Source organism: Colletotrichum paranaense (assembly GCF_030867605.1).
Source record: "Colletotrichum paranaense strain IMI 384185 chromosome Unknown Scaffold_1.1, whole genome shotgun sequence".
In the NCBI taxonomy this organism is placed as follows: domain Eukaryota; kingdom Fungi; phylum Ascomycota; class Sordariomycetes; order Glomerellales; family Glomerellaceae; genus Colletotrichum; species Colletotrichum paranaense.
Genome location: NW_026848959.1, coordinates 2575415 through 2596161, shown reverse-complemented (window position 1 = coordinate 2596161; position 20747 = coordinate 2575415). Strand labels below are relative to the sequence as shown.

Genomic DNA, 20747 nt, shown 5'->3' with positions numbered 1-20747 from the left:
TATGTTACTGCTTCATTTGTCCAATAGGTATCTCGCGAGGTCTATACCTGCTACCGTCATTATCAATGCGTTTCCAATCCCACCATGCCTTCCCGCCCTTGTCTCGTAATGCTCATCTAGGTGCCTTCCTGCAATATATTCCTCCCTCCTTGGCTCTTGCATAATCTGTCGCCAGACGAGCTCTAAGTGGCACTCGCCACATATCTATGCCTTGCTTTCGTCCTTGCCCCAACGCTGGGTCTCGTCACCGCCCTTCCACTCCTTCTCAACGTAACCAAGCTCGCCCTTGACCTTGTTCACCGTCGCCTTGTCACCGGTGTTCTTGCCAATGTTGTCGCTGGACAGTCTCCGTTAGCACACGACACCAAAATTGCAGTAGGAGAAGCAACAAGGGATGGAACTGACCTGATCTTGATTGCCGGGTTTCCGTTGGCGGAGCTCAGCTTAATAACAATATTCAACGGCACCGACTTGGCACCCGTCTTCAAATGCTTGAAGTCATTCGTCAAAAACGTACCAACGCCAAACGTCGGCGTGAAGCCCGCCGCCTCCGAAATGGCCTGGTACTCCAAGCACTTTTCAATATCAAGCGAGTCCGAAAACACCATTGTCTTCTTATCCTTGATCCCCTGGCTGTCGTAGTACGTCCGCAACATCTTGACATAATCCGCCGGGTCGCCGCTATCCTGGCGCACGCCCTGGAACAGCTCGGCGTACGTCAACAGCCTGCTCCCGTCCGCCGTCTTGAACTTGCTCTCGTCGCCATCGAGAGCGTGCACCGGCTGACTGAACGACCTCAAAAACTCCTGCGTGCCAAAGGTATCCGTCAGCGCGATACCGAGCTTACCGCCGAAGCAGCCGACCCAGTACCGCAGCGCCAGCTCCGTCGCGGCCTTGTAATCGTTGTGAATGGCAGCGATGCCCATGAACCACTCGTGCGCGACGGTGCCCACGGGCGGGATCCCGAAGCGCATGGCCAGGTGCACGTTGCTCGTCCCCGTCAGCTTGCCCTTGAGGCCCTTCTTCTCCCCTTCCTTGCTCGCCTTGACGAGGCCGCGGAACACGAGGGCCTGGGTGTGGTAGTCGCGCCGGCGACGGGTGCCAAACTCGGAAAAGGTGCAGCCGGCCTCGAGCAGGCGCATGCCTTTGGCGAAGGCCTGGTCCTCCTGGCCCTCGTAGCTCCAGTCCGTGTCCATGAAGCGGAAGTAGGCCTCGGAGGTGAGGGCGAGGAGGGGGATCTCGTAGAGGATGGTGTCGAGCCAGGCGCCCTTGATCTCGACGTGGAGGTCGCCAATGTCCGAGTCGGCGCCCGTGTCGTCGCCGACGGGGTGGAAGGTCGCGACGGCCTGCTCTCTCGGCCGCAGGCGGAATTCCTTGAGGAACTGGACGTATTCGTCGGTCAGGTAGGTGCAGTGCGTCTTGAGGAAGCGGTATTCTTCGTCGGAGAGGGAGATGTTGCCAAGTTCTGTTCAGGTGCAGGGCGGGGTGAGTCAGTCACAGGTATTTTGCGTCTCGATAGTCGTAGGTGAAGGTTTGGAGGGGCTTCTCTCTCTCTCTGTGGACTCACTTCGGATTTGCTCTTGGAGCCACTTAAAGGCAGCTCTCGAGAGTTTCTTCTCGGGTGTGCGGTTCGTGAATGCATAGGATACTGGGACGTCTTTGAAGTACTTGAAGACGGCGCATTGCATCGTCAGCTTATAGAGATCAGTATCCAAGAAGGATATGACGCCTTCGGGGAAAGGCGACGAGCTGTTGAAATCCATGATCGCGGATTGTAGTGGTGTGTCGGTGGTGGTGGTGGTGGTGGTGGCTGGATTCCGCGCAATCGCTGCAATGTGGGTGTCGCGGTTGCAATGCGATGCAATTAAAGAAGAAAAAAGGGCTGAGTTGGTTGCAACGCAAGATTGGCAGAAAAAAAAAAAAAGAGTCTGCAGGCGAGGTCGGAATGCGCGTGTCACAACGGCGCGATCGTGACAAAGCTCGGAGCAAGGAGGAGGAGGGGGAGGGGGAGGGGTTGTGTACTTGTGAAAGAGGAGGATGACGAATCTGTGGGACTTTTGGCAGCTGCTGCACGACACTCCTAAAACCAGCAAGCTTTCATGCCCAGGAATGTGACGGGACGGAAGCTGATTGATAAGGCACACTCATGGACTTACGCAGTCGGTTTGCATTCACACTGTCAGATGGGCGAGCGGATGAGCAAGAGAGCAGGGGTTGCCAAAGTTCCCATGCGACTTTTAGTTGTCGCAGTTTCAACTCGGAGACAAGGAATGAGGGGCTGCAAAAAAGGGCCAAGGGATCCCTGAAAGTTCCAACTTCCATTGGGACCATCAAGGTAAGTGACTTCCCACTTGGCACGTCTACTAAGGTACCTATGTTTACCATGTTGAACATATTGGGTATTCATTCATGACCATACTGACCAAGTACCAAATGATAGGTAATTACGACACGAAACATATCCAGGTCGAGTTTAAAGCAAAGAGCGCAAGTACGACAACCATCGGAGTTGGCCGGCGCATCGGTTTCGACGGGTCCCGCGCTTCCCACGACTAAGGTAGAACAAGCAGCAACCATCGTTGCATTTTACTGGCGCGCAGTCATCACCTTAGCCTTTGCAGATGAAAAGGGTCCAGCCATGTTTGCAGCCAATAATGGATGCTTCTCTGGACTGCCGCTGCGGAAGACGCCGTGGCTCCTCGATGGACTTATGTAAGCGAGAGTATGACATAAGCAGCAATATCAGCGCATTCTTTGCGGAGTGAGGTACCTTACATATGAAGCAACATAACAAATGTACCTCCTGTAGTCGGAAATATAGTAATTATAGATATAAACCTTACTGAGCATCATGTAGGTAGAGTTATCAGCATCATACTTTGCAACCAACTCCTTCAGGAATCAAGACTCAAGAGATGCGACTTGGCGCTCTCGTCCTCTCAGATGCGTGCCGCCAGCGGGGTGGAGGGGCACAAGGCGCACAGACCACACCTTAATTATTTTTTTGCATCCTCCGACCGCCGACAAAACTTTTTGGCAGCCGTAGATTTTTTTTATTTTATTTTTGCCAAAGCAGGACGAGCAGAGGTCGCAGGAAAAAAAAGACAAGCTGCAACCCGCCAAACCTCGCCAGCCTCACCACCACCACCACGCCGAACCCCAAGAGCTTGCTTTCAACAGCTGCTCCTCGCGAGATCGATAGGGCCGATCAATCTTACTACCAATTGACCACCGGAACCCACGATCGCAAGGCCTCGAGGCCAACCCACGGTTCCCTTCGCAATGGACCTCCATCGCTGCCGCTTCGTCCCCTACCCGCCCTCCGCCATCAACGCCCTCGCCTTCTCTCACCCCTCCACCCGCTCAAAGGCCCAAGCGACCGCCACCCGTCTCGCAGTCGGTCGCGCAAATGGCGACATTGAGATCTGGAACCCGCTGAGCGGCTCCTGGCTCCAGGAGACCGTCCTCCGCTCCGGCTCAGACCGCTCCGTCGACGGCCTCGTCTGGGCCAACGATCCCGACGCCAACTCGACCTCGCGTCTCTTCAGCATCGGATACACCTCCGCCGTTACGGAATGGGACCTCGAGACCGGCCGCCCCATGCGCCACGCCAGCGGCCAGCACGGCGACATCTGGTGCCTCGCTGCCCAGCCTCCCGCCTCCCCTTCCGATCCCGTCAAGCGTCTCGTCGCTGGTACCATTGACGGCATGCTCGCCATATACTCCATCGAAGACAACGACCTGCGCTTCCAGCGTATGCTTGTCAAGTCTCCCAGCAAGAAGGTCCAGATGGTCAGCGTTGCCTTCCAGTCGCGCCACATCGTCGTTGTTGGCTGCTCCAACTCCACCATCTGCGCCTACGATACCCGCAACGGCAACAAGGTGCGGACCATGACCCTCGGCGCCGATCTGGCTGGAGGCGCCAAGGATATCATTGTCTGGAGCGTCAAGGTTCTGCCTTCCGGGGATATTGTCTCGGCCGACTCGACCGGCCAGGTCTGTATCTGGGACGGCAAGACGTACACGCAGATGCAGCGCATCCAGAGCCACAAGCAGGACGTTCTCAGCCTTGCCACCAGTGCTGACGGAAGCGCCATCATGAGCGGTGGCATGGACCGTCGTACCGTTTTGTACAAGAAGACCTCTGGTGCTTCAGGCGCCCGATGGGGCAAGGTTTGGAGCAGAAAGTACCATGAGCACGACGTCAAGGCCATGGCTTCTTTCGAGAGCAACAAGATGAGCGTTGTTATTTCAGGAGGTAAGATATCCCAGTCTCATAATGCGTTTTGCGCTTGCTAACTAGCTTCCCAAGGCCCTGACGCTTCCCCCGTCGTCCTTCCTTTCAAGGAGCTCGGCCGCGAGAACCACAGAACCCTCTCTAGTCTTCCCCAGTCACCGCCTCTCACCAGCGCCCCGGCAGCAAGATTGGTCGTGGGTTGGTGGGACAGAGAAATCCACATCTGGAAGCTGCAAAAGTCCTTCGACGGCCTCTACGGCGAGGATGGCGCCGAGGCCAACGCAGACGCGAACCTCGAGAACAACCGCAAGCTCCTCAAGACCATCCTCGTCAAGGGCGAGTCTAACATCACTTCGGCCGCAATCACCGCGGACGGTTCATTCCTCGTGGCCGCCACCGGCACCGACGTCAAGGCCTTCCACCTGCAGCACCAGAACCCCACAAAGCCCTCGGACGTGAAGCTCGCCTCCGTTGCCGTGCCCAAGACCTTCTCAAACGGCGCCAGCAAGATTATTCTGTCGCCCAACGGCAGCTATATCGCCGCCATCCAAAAGGGATCCAAGATCCTCATCGCCAAGGTCATCCGTAGCGACGACGACAACACCATCACCATCCAAAAGCCTCGCGTCGTCCGCCGCCTGGACCGCAAGACCTCCAAGCAGCAGCCCCAGGCCGGCCTCGGCAACTACGAGAGGACCATCACCCAGCTCGCCTTCTCGCCCGACAGCCGCATGCTCGCAGCCGCGGATCTGACCGGCTACATCGACACCTGGGTCCTCGGAAACCCGCAGGACACCACCTCAGACGAAGACGACGACGAAGCCGCGTCATCGGACTCTGGCAGCGAGGACTCGACAAACGAGGATGACACCTCCTCAACCGAGAGCTGGATTCGTAACCCCCGCTCAGCCCTCATCCCCAGACTCCCCGCGCCGCCCGTGGTGCTCTCCTTCTCAGACGAGACCGTCGCCGCCACCGAAGGCGCCTCGACGACAGACTACACCCTCGTGGCCGTCACGACGGCGTGGCACATCCTCGCCTTCCATCCCGTCGCCGGTTCCCTCACCTCATGGTCCCGCCGCAACCCCATCTCCAGACTCCCCGCCACCATCCGCGACACCCGCGACCTGGCAAAGGGTCTCCTCTGGCAAGGCCCCCGCATCTGGATCTACGGCGTCTCCTTCCTCTTCATGCTCGACCTCTCCCAGGACCTCGGCATCCCCTCGGGCTCAGCGGACCAGGATCCCACCAACGCCCTCGTACCGCACGCGGCCGGCACGAAGCGCAAGCGCAGAGGCGGCCCCGAAAGCGGCGCCGGAGCCCGAATGGAAGTCGGCGCGATCGTCCCGCAGCAAGTCGACCGCTTCGTCGGCTCCAAGGCCGGCGGCAAGGAATGGCAGGACGACATTGAGAAAAACGCCCCTGCGAAGGACGAGGACGCCATGGACGTTGACGGTGCTGAAACCAGCGACTCCGACGACGAGAACGAGCGGGAGAATGCCAGCGATAGCGAGGGCGGCGAGCTCGCGGCCCTGCGGAACCGGAACCGCGAGACGCAGACGGAGGCGGGCGCCGAGGGAAAGACGAGGTGGTGGTACACGTACAAGTACCGTCCCATCTTGGGCATAGCGCCCCTTGCTGGCGCTGCTGGCGCTGCGGGAGCCGGAGCCGACGGGGAGAAGGGTGAGACGCCTTCGCTTGAGGCTGTTCTTGTTGAGAGGCCTATTTGGGAGGTGGATCTCCCTGCGAGATACTTTGGTGCCAACGAGTGGGAGAGGTGAAAGGGGGGATGATTGTCTCTGTTTGAGGTACCTTGTGTTTAGTGGTCGTTGAAAAAAAAACGGTTAAGAGATGGGATTAGGCTTGGACGGACTAGGTCCGGTGGACGAAGGGGGAGAGTGGACGTTGACACGTTGGGCCATGTGGCTCCCTCGAGCCACTACTGTTGGTCTGAAGATATTCAGTCAGGCAGTAGTTCGTTGTCTTACACCCATCTCCCGACTTACTCAACGAGGGTATCGCCCAAGATTCCAAGTTTAGTCTGCACATGTCGCATTAGGTACCTATCTCGGTTCTCTTTCGGCGCTACTTGTTCCTAGGATCTGAAAATCTTTCTTGTGTAAAGGGTACTTGAGGTAGACTTAAAAAAGTATAGCATCGAATGGATGTAGATGGGACTTTTTTATTTTTTGTACACTTTCTCTCTTATATTGCCTACGCCACTCGCTTCGACTAGTCTTCGTGGGTTGGTTTGCTCAATCCTGCTTCTTGCCTCCCTCTCTCTCTCTTCCATCTTTTATAGACACCATGACGACCGGCCGATATGTCTTTATAGGTTCCCCGAATGATCTGGTGATTGATATCGGAGGGGTCCTTGAGTTTGCCCCGGCGACGGAAGGGAGAGCAGCGAGGGATACGTGGTAGTTGAAGAGTCAAGGGTACTGTGTGTACAGATACTCTACGTAACTAAGAAAAGGCAACATCAGAACGAGAATAAGGGCATGCAAGAACGTATGGGTAGCTTCTTTGCAGCGTAAGCAGGAAGTCATATAGGCCGCGCAATTCCTTCGTCGTCAGTATGTCTTGGCAGTGAAGCAGTGACCAGATCGGATAGGACTGTACGGTATAAGCTTACGAGCCTAGCCTTGATTCGACATAGACTGCCAAGCCAAGGACTCGTCATACAACTACGGGAATACACATATTGTTTGGCGAACTAGTTGCTCTATTGGTTGAGTTCTTGTGTACCTGTCTTCTCTTCGCTTTTACTCAGGTTCCCCTTCTTCATGTGTCTGTGGATAAGGACGGGGTACAGATACACAAGTCAAGTTTAGTTTCCATATTTCAGATGTTAAATTCACAAGTCTTTTGATAGACAAAGGGTGCGGGGGAAGTGAAGAGTTGAATATCTGATAATTACATGCCCAACACCAAATACTAAACACCACATCCACACGCATCAAATATCACGATATCGAGATAGTGTTTCCGCGTAAACATAGATGCACGTCACAACACCAATGTAGATAAACTCAACACATCAATTCACCACATCACTCCTACAGAAACCTCCATGCTAGTTTCCATGGATACCTACTCCATCAAACATAGAGAGATCCGAAACACTCTCCCACCTTTCCCTTCGCGCCGGAAAGTCAATCCGTATTTGCCATCCTCGGAATATGGGCACCACCACCTACCTCCCAAAACACCAAGCGAGAAAAAGCTTGTCTCGCACATCCGTAAATTGCCCACATCGCCTACTTCGCCTATCAACAAACAAAGAAACCTTCATATTACCCATGCCGTACAGCCGTTGTCGTCTACCATCTAATATCTATTCGACATCAACCTGGCAAGGCTGCCTACCTACCTAAACACGCTCAGGACCAGGACCAGGGCAAGGATCCCCGTTTTACCGTTCCTCTCTCGGCGTCGGCTACATGACCATGCGACCTTACGGATATTCGTCCCTCCACCTCCTAGCCTGCCTGCCTGCGTCTAGTCTCTCCACCCTTCGTGACGTGGGGTGTAGTAGCGAGACGACAAACGAGTGGCCCTCAGCATTAGTCCAACACGAGAGCGAGGTGGAAGCATCCGTACTTCCTACTCCATAGTCCATACTCCATAGCCCATATGATGTAGGTATCCGTATCCGTAGACGCTAGGCCTAGAGGACCCGAGTTTGGCAAGGATAGAGTAGCGAGAAAGTACGTGATGGCTTCACTCTCGGCCCATCTTCCTCCCGTACCGCGCGTCTAAGCCTCTAGAGAAGCAGAGCTTACCCGGAGAAAGTGCCCGCATACCCGCCGTGATAGGTGAACACACCGACCGGCTTGTAAGACGGACGAACGGTAAGGCTGTTCGGGTCCATCAGTCACTCGACCATGCCTGCTGACTTGGCCGCCTAAAGCGTCAAGAAGCTCACAAGCGAGGCCATCGAGGACACCTGGAGGAGCCGGCATATGGGTTGACCGTCCGCACTCCTTGGGCCTCATTCTCTGTTGCTCGTCTGCTTGATACTCGCCAGCAAAGCGTCATCCAGAATCCTTATCCGTCCCAAAAGGCAAAAGACAAGCCCTGTTTCCCTTGCTCTCCCACTTCCTACATGCCATCCGGTATTGAAAGCCAAAACTTACGTTATCGACGCCACGGGTATCGGGATCGAGGACACACCAGATGGGGCCAGAGCCGCGTAGCCCGACACCAAGTCAAAGCTAGAAACCAGAAACCAAACCAGGCTTACGTAGTTTAAGCTTCAACCTCGCCGTCGAGGCCAACCCTGTTGGGGAGTGCCAAAGCCTCTCCCTCTCTCTCTATCTCCATCTGTTCACGCCATGCTGTCAAACGTCGGCCACTCGACCAACCTTGACGCCTTGATAGCCTCGCTTCTTGCCGTGTCTCTCTAACCCCCGCCAGCCGGAGTCTACTCCTGCGTCCAGCGTCGCCGGGTCATGAACCCCACGAAGTCTGAAGAGGGATATGACGATGGACAGGATAGATCATAGCGGCGACAGTCCGACAGGCAAGGGCAAGGGGGCCGTAGGACAAGGCACCGAGAAAGGAAGACAGACTTCGGTCTTCCTCCACGTTCCCCCACGACCCGTTGCCCACGAGTGTGCGTCATCTTCCAATCTCAAAATACCAGATCACTCTGCCCGTGACACGAGGCTTGTGTACGACTTACACGCAAAAGCCGCGCTGGACCGGACCACGCTGCTGCAGTGCTGACATTGACAAGAAGCAAGAGTCAGACGCAAAGAAAGAGCCTCACTCAATTTGACGTTGCTGTCGTCGGCCCTCTAACACGGGGGCGAGGGGGATGGAGGGTCCAATATCCGCTTGGCGTCGTGGCCTGAGTGGATTCCCATTCTTCCTCCAACAAAGTCCCCCCGAGCCCCGAACGGTACCGCCGTCCCGTACGAACACAGAGACATACTCTCGAAGTCTCTCGGTAAAGGACCAGGTGTAATATACGCCCAACCCCCGGACGAGGCCACAGGTAACTAACCTATCAACCAGCTTCAATTAGCATATTCGGCAAGACCAAAACCAAAAGACCGGATGAAAAAGAACGGGGGCTCTGGATAGAGGTTGGCCCAGATATCCCACCGGGATTCGTTGTATTGCTCAGCCCAGGGCACCCTTCTTTGTCCAAAGAGACCAATACCTTAATATCTGGCCTGCGGACAAGAGCGAGCAAGGCGACTGAGAGAGGTTTAGAGGGCGGGCATCGAATGACACTAGCCCAAATTGTCTTGACGGTCGCCGTCCTTCTCAAGTCTGATCTGCATCCATGGGGGGAACGGCGAGGGACGGAAGGGGTCCAGGGTACGCGCGTCCCGCTCGAGGTTTCTTTTGGCCGCCCCCCCTCCCTTGTGTACAAACGGCGATGGACCGGGTCAGACCACGCAAGTAGCCCCGGGAGCCTGGGTAGCAGGGCCGAGAGAAATACAGAGCAGTTCGACGACAACGGCATCTGTAGACAGAGCTTTGTCTCGCCGTTTGTTCCTCTCGTCGAGTCACGGAGGGTGACTGAGCGATAAGTGATGTGGCTTGACTATCCCGAGGCTGGTTTATCCGGAAAGGATCTGAAGCGCGGCTAACGTGTAATTGCGAATGCAAAAGGGCACCCGGAAACTTGGGGGCGGGGCGCCTGCGGGCAGCGGTGAAGGGAAACGAAAGGCAACGAATATTCAGAGACACGAAACCTTGGACGAATCAATGGTTCGTCATCTCGACATTTGGGATCATGGCCAACCCGGTTTCACAGGTCAAGGGAAGGGGCAAAATGGGGGCCAAGAGGACGATCGAATACGCAGCCCGGGGCGGAGTCCAATATGATTTGAATGTGCTGGAACTGAGAGTGCTGGAGGTAAACGACACGTCTTGTGAGAGCATGAGTCGCGATCTTGCACACTCGTGACAAGGCCGGGTTGATGGGCAGGATGCTAGGAAGAGGGATTCGTAGCCCTTCTCATTTTGAAGTTCGCGTAAATCGGAGTCCGGCTCTCTCAGTCGGGATGAGGACGATCCAATCAGGTCCCCGGTTCCATCGGGCTATGCCGACTCTCGACCAGGTACAACTCGATGCCTATGTCTTCACAGGGTCGGGAGGGCCATAAGAGACTTTCGATGTCGTTAGCACTCGTTCGTCCCATTATGGAATGAAATGCCTTCATCGTGCAACCTTCCCGCTGGCGGCACGTTACAACAGCCTATCCAACTGGGTGTTTTCACTGGGACGTTTCGTTTCCATGTCTTGAAGAGAGGTCGATCATCTGAGCTACTGAAAGCATTCCGCACACATTCAATTCCTCAAAACACCAACCAGCCCGAACGAAAATATGGAAGGTCCGAACTCTGCAGACGGGAGGTGGGAGAAGTGTAATTGGCTGGTCACGATGCAAGCCCCCTTGGCAACTCTGCCGAAAGCCGATGTGGACTGATGGAATGAGAGGTTTCCTGAGCCCCAGGAAGCTTTGGTACCTGTAGGTAAAGTGGCAGTCCAGTAGGGAATGAGGTGTTTCCGTGCCCGCCCCTCGCTGGAAGCTCTGGTGTTTTGCTCTCTAATTTGTGAATAAGGCATTATGGAGAATTACAGAGTCGCTTGTCTACGACCTTGTGGGAAGTTGTGGCAGTTCGAGACGAAAGGAGTGCAGTCTGATGTGGGGTGGCAACGGGTTTAGGAACAACACGCAAGCCACCATTGGAGCGCCGATGTGAGACAAGGTGGATGACGCGTCACTGAGCCGCTAAGGCCCACGCCCCCAGGGTCAAGGGGGGGTCGCCGCATCGGGCACGCACCCAGAAGTTGTGTGCCAAAGAAAGCCATCGTGGATGTCGATCAGGTCCTCTGTTCCAGGCTCTGGGGAGTTTAACCTGGAGAACGGGTCCCCAAGAAGGACGACCGTGAGATTTGGAATCGTTGGGACGTAAACCGCAACAGATATCGATATCCTTGCTGCTGTTGGCGATAGTATCAATATGCCCAGCCGGGGAGGTGCCAAGATTCGAGCATGGCCAGAATGGTAAGAATCGGGCTTGATGGCGCCGAGCGGGTACAATTTGCGGCGTACGGAGTCACGGACGCCATTTGGGCTTCTGCTCTAGCACGTCGCCCGTTGACTCGTCATCCATCTGCCTGAGGATGATTGTCTTCATCAAGATGCCGTCTGAGGAATACCAGCTTGCTTGGTTCGTCTCATCAAAGTCAATCAATTCGTCCAGCCTGTGCGAGTCGAGTTAAAGGGGCGAGACGTTGGCATGCCGCAGACGATAGCAGCAGTCTGTACCGCTGTAGGCCTGTGAACATTTGAGTTTGCGAGAACGATTGACGAGCCCACCTGTTTACGCAAGCACACGTAACAGACAGGAGGATTTGACGTGGGATCAGACCTGGATCGGGCGAGGATCTCTTAGGATTGGAGAGTCTATCAATCATGGTTCAGGGCGGCCGCTAGAAGATTTCGGGAAGACCTGGCCCGCCGAAGAAGCTCCAAGAGGTTGTCGCCTATGAAGTTTGTCCGAAAGACGGGCGTCGATAAGGTAATACGGCTTGCCGCCTACAGACGAGGCTACAGTCGTTCATCAGGTCAACCACCTTGCCTCCGCCATGCACAATTCGTACGAGTCGAGTCCGTGAGAACAGGAACCACATGCGGGGATCGGGGGAAACGTGGCCAGCTAAATTGGATAGGCGAAATGCCCTTCGTAGAGACCGGGACCAGGAGGGGAAAACGAGGCTGAGTGGGAGGCGAATGGGGCAGAACCTTGAGGCCGGGGTGTTTCTGACAACTGGGAGGACCCAAATACATCCGACTTCTCGAGCGCGTACCTGACTGAAATAGAGTGCAGATAGTCGTCAAGCCCCTGCGGCGCCTTTGCCGATGGGAGCTAAAGACCAATGGGAGCTCGGGTGGAAGAAAAGAGAGTACGAATTAAAGGTGCCGCACTCTGTTGAAGCTTTTTCTGGTTTTGCTGGAATTGAGTCGTCGTCGTCGCCATGGGTGGGGGGGCCTGGAGGGTTTCTGGATGACACTAGCCACAGGCGAGAATTTGAGGTCAAGGACGACGACGAAACGGGACCAGGTCGGTTCACCCATAAGGACAACCTAGCTGCCCAGGTTCTCGAGACAAAGTTTTAGGGGTCCAGAAGGCCGAGAGAGACGCGAAAGGAGCGAGGCGAGATGGTGTGCCGCAGCCGGCGACGAACCAGTCATCCAGTAAGAAATTCGCATTACGGTGCAAGTAGGCGATACTGGAGCAAACTCTCCTTATCACGGGATACTAAGTACAGGTTTGGCGTTTGGCGCCAGTCTGAAGTGACCGTTGGTTTGATGGTCGGAGCTGGTCTCAAATGGCGAATCCTCGTGGACGGATGCAAATGTCGCGCTGCCTGTCGGGCAATTTAGCATGTCTTTGCAAAAAGACCGTGAGCGGGAGGGTCGTGGCGGCGTGGTTGATTTGATTAACCCCATCGAAGAACTTTTTGGCCTCTGAGGTGCATATGGGAGATTGGTTAGTGCGCAATGAGGGTAATGATGTGCAGCGGCGAAGAAGATGAGGTGGACTGGCGAGGGATTGGCGACGAAGGATGCTGTTTCTGGACGTAGTTGCCGGGCGCGAGAGTGCAAAGTGGAAAATTGGAGTGACAGTCGGCCACTGTCATCGCCATCCTTTCTCAACCGTGTTGTGCCGGCCCTTTGTGACATGATCGATCTCTCATGACATTATGGGTCCTCGATTGCTCGGGACTCGGATAGGTTGTATAGTTAGAGTCGTAGCATGTAAGTCCTGCTTCATCGACGCATCCCCGGCTCCTCCGCGTATGCTGGCGAGAAATCAATACCTAGTACGGATACTATGTACGGATGTAGATGCTGAAAGTGTCGACAACTGGCACGGATGGCAGCAAGTGCTCATCGTCGTCGTAATCATCCACGGCCGGCAGCCGCCTGGCGCCGGAGCTGCCGCCTTCCGTGGGCCTCTTCCCTCCCCAAGGTTCTGGTTCAGTTACAGACGGAAGAGAGCGTCGAGTCTTGCTGTCTCAGAGTGCCTAAAGAGGTGCCTGGGAGGGGGGAACAGAGCGGCGCCGTGCGTGTAGTGAGTGCCTATAGTGTACTGGGTAGACTGTGGTTTGCTGCTGCTGCTGCTGGTTGCCGCTGGCCGCCCACTACCACTGCCACAGGTGATTTGTGCTGCGGCGGGCAATCAACAAGAAAGCGGTGCTGAGAGTGAGGCTTTGAGGCTTTGGGGAGCCGGCTGAGCCACAGATCTGGGACGAGGGGGGCCAATCTGGGGTCTTGTTTCCGCCGACACTTGCGTAAAAGTCTTGGCGAGCAGCCCAAATTGGTCTGGGGCAGATGCTGGAAATAGACCTCAGCCACGCCTCGTCATCACAGTTCGGGGCTGCCAGAGACCCGTCACAGTGAGAAAAGTGTGTGGGCGGGTGTGTGTGAGAGGTACTCCTTAGACCTCACGCCTCTGTCGTCCCTCTCCAAGAGTGCCAGGGTGAACCGTAAGAGCGAGGAATTGGAGGAGTGGAGGGCACGGAGGGGAGGGATGCGGTGCCCACTCGACTAAGGTTGAGAGGTGGGATCTGGCGCTGGCCAGTGACAGAACCTTTAATTAGGTACAAGCGAGAGGTACCGGTACATCGGGTGCGACAGTGAGGCTTGTCCCCTTTGAATGTCCGTCCTCGTTGCCGTGTGGTGTGGTCTGCATTCTCGAGGTGAATGGACTAGCTGGGAGTATGTACTGTATCCGAGTGTAAGTGATGGTATTCGCGGATGCGGATGGGAATTCGGTGAAAATCTGGTCCGTACTTACAACGTGCTTGTCGTATGTATTCGTACCCTACAAGTAATCTCCAATGTTTGGTTTGCATTCATGGAGCTGCTGTGGACAGCAGACTGTGGATGTTCTCAGGTTGGTGTTTGTTTCTTTGCTTGTTTCGGCTTCATCGTGTCCATCTGATGAACCTCTATCGCCCACAACCCGTAGAACGGGTGCCAAGAAGAAGAAACAATATTGCCATCGTCGTCGCAGGTCGTCAGCCTCGCTCGGATTCGCAATTGAGTTACGAGCAGGTAAACTATCGTGAATCGTCACCAGCAAACCGTGAATGTAATTACAGCGTCTCCAGAGTTCAAGTCGGTATATTGCGTAGGTAGGATACGGAAGGGGGGCTTCTCCGCCCCCAGGGACCGTTCGGCCGTCGTCACCGGGGAGGAGTGCGTCGCCGTTGCCTGGCTTTTTCTCGAAATTGTTGCCCGCAGAGGGCACTCCGTCGAGGCTAGAGCAGCGCAAGCCTTGGCACAAACGAGAGCAAAGGATGTGAAAGGACCGCAAAAGAGTCGCAGCTCGAAATTGTGCCCCTCTGAACAGCCCAAGAAGGGCTTGGCGCGAGAAAGGTATGTGGGAGGAGGACGGGAGGACGTTGGATAGGTAAGCTGGCGACGGCGACAGGGCAGTACGTAAGGTAGACCGGCTCTATTCAGGATTCGTCACTAGTAGCCGGACCAGGTGCTTGTCGAGGGTGAAGCCATAGGACACGGTGACTGGGAGTCTGGAGAGAAAGAGAGCCGTCTGACTGATGATTGAGTGTTGTCGTTGGCCAGTGGCGGGGGGGACGGGAGTACGGGAGTACGTGAGCGAGAGAATCCGCCAAAATGGAGAAAAGAGCAAGGAGTGAGATGGCTGTGATTGGCTCACTAGACTCGTGATCCCTTAGGTAAGATGGATACGGTACTTAGGTACAAGGGTTGGAAAAGATACATGTCACGAGGTACAGTACATCCGCGAGGTGCAGACAGGAAGGAGAGAGGGAAGGCACACTTCTGGATTGCTCTTGCTCACTTGGGACAGAAAAGACGGAGTCGTGGTACGTGCCGGGGCGGATTGAGCGGGATCCACTCTGGAGCGATCTGGCCCCTGCCATTGGCCCGAGTTGCACAGCTTACGCGTAAACCGCCCATGAGGAGCCAGCCAGAGAGCGGCGTGCGTACGCTTTCTGCTGCTTTTCGCACTCCTCCCGCTCCCACCGTACACTCCCCCCTCTGTTCTGTGCCTCTCTCACAGTCTCGCCCTCTCTCTCTCTGCCTCACACACTCACATCTCTTCCTTTCTCGCTACCATTCTCTGCCTCTTTTTCTGTCACCTTTGCGTGTCCAAAAGTCTACTCTTCTGAATACACACCCCTCCCCCCCTGGACCTGGACCTTGACCCCTTCCACTTCCCTTGCCTCTCTCTCACTCCTCACTCCTCTCTTCCACCTTACGCCTTACGCAGACGCAGCACACGCAACGCAACGCAACGCAACTTCTCTCCCACCTCTACCTACCTACGTACGCTTGCTCGCTACCTTACGGATACTGCTGGCGTACGTTACGTCCGCTCTTTTGCTCCCATCAATTCCCCTGGCGGCCCACTCCCCAATCGCACCCTCCTCTCCGCCCGCTACCAACCCTTTCAACACCCCCATCCCCCCCCATCCCATCCCTTCCTTCTCGACACCGCACTTCACTCGCCTACTGAAATTCGATTCTCGATTTCTACCGACGACAAGGCACGGAATCTTGCGAACCAACAAATACTCTCCCGTAGCGGCCACGATCGCTTCGCTGGGACTCGCATTCACCCTCATGACCGACGCCTGAAATACTCCCGACCGACCCGGAAGTCCAAGCTAGAAACTCTTGGCTCAGGAACTCTCGACAGTGCCGAGCCTCGACTCTTCCAACTAGCAGACGAGAAGCAACTCGGCTTTGGGAACAACGCCATAGGCAGCTCCAAGCCCGACTGGAAGACACATCAGTTGCGCAGCCTTCGACGATTAACAATTTCGACGACGACGACTTCCACTCTTTAAGTCAACCCATCTCGCCGACCTGATCTGACACCAATACGATTCAACTACCCGACGACCACCGGGAGAGTTCCGTCGAAGACTCTCTATCCGTTTCTTCTCCTCCCTTCTTCGACACTCTTAACATTAGCATCCACTTAACCACCGACGACTTTGAGATGGACGGCCACGGTTACCCCCCGGGCGAAGGCCCCCCGAACGGCGATGGAGAGTACGGCGAAGAGTGGGCTCGCGACCTAAGGGTAAAGTTCGAGTCACTTCTTCGTGACAAGCGTATGACCGAACTTCGAACTACCTCTCGCCAAGGCACTCCTCAACCCAGAGAGAGCGCAAGCAGTGCCAACCTCCGTGGTCTCGCATCACCCGGTCCCGGTCGACCTTCAACTTCACACAGCTCAACACCAATGCCGCCGACACCACCTGCTTACTCTCGCCACCTTCCCAAGATTCCCACACCACCCGCCGCCCACGACCGCGATTCACAAAAATTCCGCAACCTGATGATCAGTCTTTCTCTCACTCCGACAAAGTACGAAAACCCTGGTTTGTTGGACGAGGCTCTGCAGTGCATACCCCTCGACCGGATATACGGCGAGGCGGAAGAGGAGTGCCAAGTGATGCAGGCCGAGGCTGAGAGTATGGGAGATGGACGCAAAGCCACTTGGGGCTACCAAGATTGCGTTATCCGCGCACTACTGAGGTAAGCTGGATGTTTCCACTTGGATTCTTTGAACACAGTCTAATTGTCTATTCAGATGGTTCAAGCGATCATTCTTCACCTGGGTCAACAACCCCCCGTGCCCTGTATGCCTTTCGCCCACAATCGCCCAAGGCATGACGCCCCCGACGCCCGACGAGAGTGCATGCGGTGCACTTCGAGTCGAGCTCTACAAATGCTCAGCCGGAGACTGCGGCGCTTACGAAAGATTCCCCAGGTACGGCGATGTTTGGAGACTACTGCATACCCGCAGAGGACGTGTTGGAGAGTGGGCGAACTGCTTCAGCATGCTTTGCCGTGCCATGGGAGGCAGAGTTCGTTGGATCTGGAACGCAGAGGACCACGTCTGGACTGAGGTATACTCCGAGCACCAGAAGCGATGGGTCCACGTCGACGCCTGTGAGGAGGCATGGGACAACCCGCGCCTTTACACCGAGGGCTGGGGTAAGAAGATGTCCTACTGCATCGCTTTCTCTATTGATGGCGCCACCGATGTCACCCGCCGATACGTACGCAAGAGCGATTTCTGTGCAGAGCGCAACAGATGTCCCGAAGAGGTCCTGCTCTACATCCTGAACGAGATTAGAGGCCTGCGTCGCGGCAACATGAACAAGGATGAAAAGTTCAGACTCGAGAAGGAGGATAGCCGCGAGGACCGCGAGCTTCGGGGATATGTCATCAAGTCTATTGCCCAGGCTGTCACCGACCTCGTTCCTGGAATGCCCAGCCCTTCGGCGAGCAGCGCACCCCCTCCCCGTCAAGCAGCTCCTCAACGACGCGACGACACCAAGTTGCCTGCTGAGCAGCCCGGTCGCCAGACTGGATCCGCGGAGTACCTCGCGGCACAGGCCAACGCAAACGCAAGGCATCACCAGTTCCCCCCGCACGACCCGAGCCGCCGCCGCGACCTGCCTTGAAGCATGAGCGCAAGCTCTGCGACCACGATTTAACTCACACGATGGCATACCCGCCACACAACCTCCTGCCGACCCGAGGCCACTTCTTTTGCGGGCTGGCAATATCTGCTACTTTTTTCAAGATACCCAGTGGATGCCAGAACCCCCCACCTCCATGGCCCCGAGGTCGTCGCCGCTCACCCGCCATGATGAGCGGCTTTTTGCGCAAATGTGCAGCACCAATCAAGGCAATGATAATATTTTCTATGTCTAATCTACCTAAATCCGATACATTGAAAACAAAAAACAACGGCATCATAGACCGGCGCTCCGTCCCTATATATCACAACTCGGTACCACTTTTCAGACGGCCGTACACATCTGATCGTCATCACACTCTGGATATCGCATCGATCTCATCGGGCAACGGGGCTCGAAATGTATCTACCACCACCTCATTTACTTCGCTTCATTTCCTTTGTCGAAAAATATCGCGCGTTGGACATCCGCTGGATGTCGGCGGTAACAGGCGCAACCATGGAATAGGCAGGGCTTGCCTGGTCACTTTTATAAACAAATCTGCCTCGCACGACACGAGGCAGAAGGGAGAGGAAGCCGGCGATCGAGGTTCGAAGCCAAGGGACAGCAATGGCTCACCATCGCGCCGAGATTCTTCTGGAAGGGGCGTTTCGGGGACTTCCACACGTGTACGCTGGGTTGTGTTGCATCTTCGAGTCTTTTTTGCATGAGCGATGAAAGGCACCAGATACGCTTTCCATCTGGCCGAAATGGAGTTGACGATTGAAGAAGTTTTTTTCTTATTTACTTATTTTTCTCAAAGAGAACTTTTTGTTTCTCTTGTCCCTCTGAGGAGAGGACGTAGATGGAGACATCCGGACCGCGAGCTTGAGAAGCCATGTCCGCAGGATTTAGAAAGCAAATTTACCAAAGTTTGAAACGTTCAATACTGTCCCCAACAATATGCAATGTGAACGTGCATCTATCGATGTTCCCAAGTTATCCTAACATAGTCATCGAGCTCATACGAAGCGAATACAGCTTCAAAGAAGCAAGGGAATCGTACCACCATGGCCATGCCTTCATGATAGAATTGCCTCAATGTCGGTGAGGTTGATGCAAGTTGACGGTGCGGTGCATCTCAAAAGTGGAGTTTTGTTGGTAGTCCACTGTCCACCCCCCATTATTTTATCCAAACCCGACTTTGATCTATGATCTCTTCCGATCCGCGCGCCCGCCCCGTTTCATATCTTGGCTTTTAGTGTATCGATACCTAGAGCGCTGCTGTGGAATGGAAGTGGTTCCCGTTGAAGATGGCGGCATTGGCATTTGGCATTGGGCTTTTGCCGCGCCGGGCTGCGGTTTCTTGGCTGGCGGTGGCGCTACAGCGGGTTCACCACCCGCCTAGGCTTCCATGGCTTCTAAGTAGGAAGTTTGGATCTTGGCCTGGATGTGTGACGCAGCCACAGCCTGCGTGATTCAGCCCAGGTGAGGCGAGGTATGCATTCAAGGTTGGTTAGGCGAGACAAGGCAAGGCAAGGCAGGAGAGCACGTGTTGTGGGCGAGGTTCTTTCTGCCTCTGAGAGCCGTGACACCATATCGTAAGAGAGGGGGGGTTCCGCCAAGAATTGGGATTTCTTGACACAGGCGGTCGGCTTCTCTTACTCTTTCAATGGGCCAGGGATGTGAATTGGTTTTTCCAAGATTTTCCTGGTGCATGTATTTACGGCAAGGATATATTTGACGGGAAGGCTAGGAGGGGGGTTTATTCTCGCTACAGTTAGTCGAACGGGCGGGGAAGCGGTTAGAGTCTCTGTATTTTGGAGGTGGCCAACGGGAAAAGGGACGACATGGGTTTAGTCTTCATGAAGTAAACGGAGATTGGCATCAGACGAGGGGGGGGACGACGTTCAATCAACGGAACGGGCGTTTGGTGAATGGCACGGCATCCATCATCGGCTGCCCGGGGAGGTAAGGCACGTAGTACGGTTCTAGGCACGTAGTAGTAGGCAAGTAGAGACGGATAGGCGGCAGGGCTGGAGGAACTGAGAGGGAAAAATCGACAAAGGTTGAAAGGGCTTGATGGGAAGCCGGCCGCCGGGTTGGCGTCTTGGCAATCCGGCAGTGCAACTGCACGGAGGTGGGGCTTCCTCCCGGTGCCTACGGATACTTGACCTTCTCCTGTTGGTTGAGTAGGGAGTACACTGGAGACGGGGATTTTCTTACTGTTCTTGGGGGAGTTTTGAATGGACTAGGGGAGGATGTGATGCAGACTGCAGTTGCGGATGGATTGCAGCAGTTGGAACTTGGAAGTAGAAGAAATAGTAGAGTCGGAAAATCGGGTTCGGTTCCCATGTCTTGTTTCTGAACTTTGGGAAGGTGTTGATGCATCTATCCGGATACCCGAGGTTTCCCTTTGCAACCTACTGCGCGGAGATGGAGGGTTGTGGTAGGTATCCCGCCGGAACAAGCGCCCGCGCACGCGCGCTTGTACGTGTGTGTACTCCGTACAGTATGGTATGATCAAATAGAAAGAGGTTCAGATTAGAGGGTACAGTGACGACGCAATTCCGCTCAACCACGTGATAACAAGACCGAGAGAGAAGTGGAAGAAAAAGGGGGGAAACCTCGTGGTGATGACCTTATTTGGACATAATGGTTCGGGTTTGAATGATTGAAATTTGAAAATTGCACGAGCTTGTCGGACTTTTTGAGTTGTCCGATGATTGGGACGGGTGAACCACACTGCTGGAGAGCAAAGGTTCGGACATGGACCGCTGGGTGGACCGTGAGGTTTCGATGATCAATGAAGCGGATACTGAGAGGAGAAAGAGAAACACTGAAATGTGATGGTGAGAGACGAATCACAACAGAGGGAAAAGGGGAGAAGCCAGAGATCAAGAATTGGCTGCTGGCACTGGCAGCATGTACCCTTGCTCCGTCGTCGTCGGCGGGATGGGCACAGGGGTTTAGGTGGTGACGAAGACTTGGGTCGGAATGTGGGGGTGA

The 20747-nt window shown here is 55.1% G+C and overlaps 5 protein-coding genes across 5 annotated transcripts; 3 read left to right on the top strand and 2 right to left on the bottom strand.

Moving 5' to 3' along the window:
- Positions 1 to 204: 204 nt before the first annotated feature.
- On the bottom strand, positions 205 to 1763 carry CPAR01_00934 (nicotinate phosphoribosyltransferase; the record flags this gene model as incomplete). Its single annotated transcript, XM_060485224.1, has 3 exons — positions 205 to 337; positions 406 to 1465; positions 1568 to 1763. 3 exons carry the CDS (start codon positions 1761 to 1763, stop codon positions 205 to 207), a joined length of 1389 nt encoding a protein of 462 aa, XP_060356081.1.
- A 1519-nt stretch (positions 1764 to 3282) lies between these two features.
- Positions 3283 to 6018, top strand: CPAR01_00933 (U3 small nucleolar RNA-associated protein; the record flags this gene model as incomplete). The annotated part of the gene is made up of 2 exons (XM_060485223.1): positions 3283 to 4258; positions 4313 to 6018. The coding sequence occupies 2 exons, from the start codon at positions 3283 to 3285 to the stop codon at positions 6016 to 6018; spliced, it is 2682 nt and encodes an 893-aa protein (XP_060356080.1).
- An 8139-nt stretch (positions 6019 to 14157) lies between these two features.
- On the top strand, positions 14158 to 14412 carry CPAR01_00932 (uncharacterized protein; the record flags this gene model as incomplete). Its single annotated transcript, XM_060485222.1, has 1 exon — positions 14158 to 14412. The coding sequence occupies one exon, from the start codon at positions 14158 to 14160 to the stop codon at positions 14410 to 14412; it is 255 nt and encodes an 84-aa protein (XP_060356079.1).
- Positions 14413 to 15880: 1468 nt separating this feature from the next.
- Positions 15881 to 16021, bottom strand: CPAR01_00931 (uncharacterized protein; the record flags this gene model as incomplete). The annotated part of the gene is made up of 1 exon (XM_060485221.1): positions 15881 to 16021. The coding sequence occupies one exon, from the start codon at positions 16019 to 16021 to the stop codon at positions 15881 to 15883; it is 141 nt and encodes a 46-aa protein (XP_060356078.1).
- A 243-nt stretch (positions 16022 to 16264) lies between these two features.
- CPAR01_00930 (PNG1) lies at positions 16265 to 17741 on the top strand (the record flags this gene model as incomplete). Its single annotated transcript, XM_060485220.1, has 2 exons — positions 16265 to 16806; positions 16862 to 17741. 2 exons carry the CDS (start codon positions 16265 to 16267, stop codon positions 17739 to 17741), a joined length of 1422 nt encoding a protein of 473 aa, XP_060356077.1.
- Positions 17742 to 20747: the final 3006 nt, after the last annotated feature.